Source organism: Rhincodon typus, chromosome 37 (assembly GCF_021869965.1).
Source record: "Rhincodon typus isolate 14 chromosome 37, sRhiTyp1.1, whole genome shotgun sequence".
In the NCBI taxonomy this organism is placed as follows: Eukaryota; Metazoa; Chordata; class Chondrichthyes; order Orectolobiformes; family Rhincodontidae; genus Rhincodon; species Rhincodon typus.
In genome coordinates, this window is record NC_063368.1 from 11534258 (window position 1) to 11539080 (window position 4823).

At 43.2% G+C, this 4823-nt stretch overlaps 1 protein-coding gene across 1 annotated transcript in view; it reads left to right on the forward strand.

The window, feature by feature from the left end:
* Window positions 1-436: 436 nt before the first annotated feature.
* The window catches only part of LOC109932347 (ferritin, heavy subunit-like), a 50183-nt gene continuing 45796 nt past the window's right edge, over window positions 437-4823 (forward strand). Inside the window, exon 1 of the mRNA XM_048617651.1 lies at window positions 437-615. Coding sequence (XP_048473608.1) covers window positions 514-615 — 102 coding nt within the window. The 5' untranslated portion in view covers window positions 437-513. The remainder of the gene's footprint in view (window positions 616-4823) is intronic.

The window sequence follows — 4823 nt, forward strand, 5'->3', positions numbered from 1 at the left end:
CAATAGGAAATTATTTACTCTCAACAACATCAAGCCATTTTTCAATGGGCTCCAACAATGTCTTTCAAAAAGTACAATGACTATTCCCTCAGAGTAACAAACTGACAGAATTCTGCAAATCTGCGATGAGCGTGTCTTAACACATGACCTCAGATACAAAAGTGAAGTTTTAGAGTGTATTTTATTCTCATTTTCAGAGAGATATACTGACAGAATTTGCATTTGTGCAGGAGGTCAAAGGTCATTCAGCAAATCCACCATTGACAAATGGTCAATTCTGATCGGCTTCTGGATCCAATTCCCATCCTGCACTGATTGGACATGGCAGCTGATCAATTGATTAACAAAAGTGATTGGCCATCACTGATGATGTCATTTCCTGCTTAAGAAAATAAGGGTCTGCTCCTGGAGTATAAAAAAAGTCCCAAGGTAACAATATTTTGTGTTGTTCCTAAAGTTGTCATTTAGCTGGTGAGGAAAATAAAGCAAGTTTTTTTATTAACAAATCCCAAGATGGCCTCCCAGATTAGTCAAAACTATTACCAGGATTGTGAAGCTGCTGTTAACAAACAGATTAATGTGGAGCTCACTGCCTCCTATCTCTATCAGTCTTTGGTGAGTGGTGTTTTTGTGGGGTTAAAACTAAATCTATTTATTTGAAGGAAACTCTTTCCCTTCTGCTTAATATGATACTTTTGTAGCTCTAAGTTTCTTTTTTTTTGTGGTTCCTATGTAAATCACAATTCAGGACAAAATTGATGTTATCACAACAATCGGGTATGATGCTGAGGTACAATAACTGAGGCCCAAGTTGGCTTTCAGTGATATGGAGGGTGAGTGTTTTTGGAGTTACAGTACAATTCATTGACAGGTTTGTGACTGGCATTAATAGTCATTCCCTCTCTGACTGTCAAAATTTGATAGAACTATTTTTGAGATGAATTGGGACAAACATTGTGTGAATGGTCTGTTGGTCAGTCACCCTCTTTTTCTTTCTGCCTGTTTCAGTATCCTGGTTATATTTGCTTAGTTTTGTGGTGATCCTAAATAAACATGCTGATTTTTGATATTGACAATCACAATAATGCCCTATAGCAATCAGCTCTGGTTTATCTGAATGAACTATTCCAAGTGAGACTGTGACTGGTATCTGCTGAAGGAGATTGAGGTCCAAGTTGACTCTTGTCCTCATTTGGGAGGTGGGTGTGACCCATCCCTTCAAGACCTGCAGATCTGTGTGAAATGTTGGAGCTCCCCTTCTCCAGACAAGTGGAGAATATTCATCACTCTCTGGGCTTGTGCCTGTTTGAATGAAGTCCCTAGAAGCTCCATTTGGGAGGTGAGAACAGCTTTCCTCGGTTAGCCAGTTGTTCCGTTTTAATCACTAACCAGTGTCCCGTCCCAACTCAACTGGGAAGCATGTGTGCCAATAATAAAATCCCTACTATTGGACACCTGGCACAACTTGCAACTGTCCAATTAAACAACAAAGATAAATTTTGTTTCACTGTTTGTATTTCTGGTTTACTAACATCTTTTCTGCAGGAGTCTTCCCTAAGAATGTAACTCTTATTAGCTGATGCTTCCAATAGCAGAAGAATAGCTCTTCATAAACCTCAACACATTGAATTGTGAACATCTCAGTTTAGAAATGAGCCACGGGCATGAAAACTTAGATTTTGTCTGTGTGGGTTAAGTCAAATGAAGTGTTTTCCATGTTTGTTTTAACTAGTGACATTATCTGCAGAAAATAGTTGATCTACAGGTCACACTGGATCTCTATTTGACCTTTCCTCAGTTTGTTTTTCAACTTGTTTTATTCATGTGGCTTGTTTGCAAGTTTCTGGCAATCTGAGTATTCCTCTGTTTAGGCAGAGCAATAAATGGTTGCTGCAACAATCCAAAGGCTGTCACTGGGCAGGCTTTCCTTGGCAGAATCTTAGTGCCAACCTCCTTCATTCTCTTCCATACTGCAGATAGCATGTTGTGTAGAGCTAAAATATACAGTACATCCAATCCTATTGATCCTGAGGTTGTAGAAAATGTGCTCCCTCCTGGTTATATTAGTTACAACAGTATCCAATATCTGTTCTCTACTTCTTTCAAAAAGGAGAAATGTAGTGCCTTGCAGCTGCCCTACCTGGAGTACAACCTGCACTCCAGCTCTTGGCATTTCATCAAATCCTGTTCGATCATGAACTTATCCAAATCTGATGGTTAATAAGTGGAAACATGACTTTGGCTTTTTTCTCCCTATATGCTGTGCCAGAACCCCCTGTGCAATTCACCAGCAGTTTCAAACCAAAATAAAACACATGGTATTTGCATGTTACCTGGAGGAAGCTGGGGTTGTTCTGATTTGTCCAGGTGCTAGTTAATTGAACAAAACTGGGTTCTGAACCACTTTAACATATCAGACACTTACCAGCTTTCTGTCAGTTTACTTTAGAAGGCTCAACGAGTCTTTTAGTTCTGAGAAGTAGAATTGGGGCCAGTGACCCGTTTAATGGGCTTTAACTTGTTCTCTCTTCCAGATGTCCTACTTTGACCGGGATGATGTGGCCCACTCCCATTTCTCCCGGTTCTTCAAAGATCAGTCCCAGGAGAAGCAGGAACATGCAGAAAAGCTGCTGAAATTCCAGAATCAGCGTGGAGGCAGAGTCCTCCTCCAGGATGTGAAGGTTGGAGTTCGGTGGGTGGGGGGGTGGAAAATTGGCTGCTCTAGTGTGACAAGCTCTTTGGCTTGGCTTCCCTGTTTGATTACTTGCATCAAAGCCAGTGTAGTAACAAGCCCTTTGGCCCACCACGTCAATGCTGCTGACCAAACCACATTAATCCCACTTCACCTGCACTTGGTCCACAAACTGATATACCCTGGCATTAAGCACTTGTCCAGATGCTGCTTAAATGTTGCTGGAGTAGCTGTCTCCACTGCCATCTTCACCAACCCACCCCCTTCAAACCCTTTCAGGTGGTTCATCCCATATTTCTACCATCCTCCTCTGAGGCAAAAGTTTCCTCCAATCCCCTCTCACCTGCTTACTCCTCAAACCTGTGCTCTCTGGTCTGTGTCTGCCATGGGGAAGACATTCTCCCCATCTACTGTCCAGACTCCCCAGTCTCCCATACTTCCCTCGGATAACTTCCTCAGCCTGTTTTTCCTCCAATGAAAATCCCAGTCTTTCCAATCTCTGTCCTCATAATGGATTTTCCATCTTGGGCAACAACCTGGTGACCCTCACCAGCACCCTCTGCAGTGCCATCCTGTCCTTCTGATTGATTGGATAGGGCACAGCTGGGATACAGCATGGTGACCCGAACAACAACTTTCAGGAGTGGAACAAGACTTGATCCTTTCCTGTTCCTCACCAGCCCCCAGCAACAAATACATGTTGCTTGCCCATGTGTCACCTTTATTACACTGTTGACCTTTTCTGAACATTGAGGGATCTATGGTCTTGTGCATTTTGTTAACTTTACCGCATTAACATGTAATGTTATCAAACACTTTGCTGTCCCTTCAATGAATTAAATAGTAGTGATGTTTCTGATCATGCCACTCAGGCATGATGAAGCCACCAGCGCAGGTGGGACTTCAACCTCTCCCTTGTCAGCCAGAGCGAGGGATGCTGCCGCTGCACCACAACAGCACTTAGGATTCACTCATGAAGATCCTGCTCAATTCCATCGGATGGACACCAGTGTAAACAATTGATTTGGTGCAAATTTAATTGTTATCCCAACAATGAAATGTTCCTGAACTTCCTGCTTCAGATCAAGGATAAATGGGGCAAAGTGAAAGCAATTCTCAACCGATCTGTTCTTCTGGATTTCAGGGATGGAATAGTTGCTCAGTGATTAGCACTGTTGCCTCAATGCTAGGGACACCAGTTTGGTTCTGGCCTCTGACAGGAGTTTACATGTTATCGCCATGTCTGCATGGCTTCCCTCATAGTCCAAAGCTGTGCAGGTTAGGTGGATTGGCCACTTCGAAATGCAGGGTTACAGGAACAGGGTGGGAGTGGGACCAGTTGGGATGCTCCTCAGAGTTATGGGCTGAATGGCCTGTTCCCATGCTGCTGGGATTCTGTTTCTGAAGCTTAATTGTCCTTTCCATTTTCAGAAGCCAGAGAGGGATGAGTGGGGTAACAGTCTGCAGGCAATGCAGGTTGCCCTGGATCTGGAGAAGAATGTGAACCAGAGTTTGCTGGATCTACACCAACTTGCCACTGCCCAGACTGACCCACATGTAAGCTTCACCACCTCCTCATTCTCATCACTGCTAGACCCTCAGGGCAACACTTCATTGGTTGGTCTTTGTGGAATGGAAATTTACTGACACTTTGTCCAGATATGACATTGTGATCACTTCAGTTCCATACTGATGATTACAATGTTACAACTGCCTCAGCAATGAGGTAAAATGGGAATTTGGACTATTATCTAGTGAGTGCTGAAGTGTCATTGGCCACTGAGTTATCATTCAGGACCATATTAATGGAATGATCATTGTCCATCACAATCCAACTCAGCTCCATTTAACAAACAGCAAGATGAAGCAGCTGAAATGCTATTGTCCTCACAGGCACAAATTCTCCAGGTGTTAGCTAGATTTTCAGGGCTGTCTGGAGCTAGTATGGGCTGAGTCTGTTTTGCAGTGGGAATTCTGAGATTGTCTTGGATAGTGTAAATGCACCCAGTTGTAATATTCCTCTGTTCCAGCTGTGTGACTTCCTGGACACTCACTATTTGGATGAGGAGGTGAAGATCATCAAACAACTTGGGGACTACATCACCAACCTGAAGCGCCTGGGAGCTCCTGA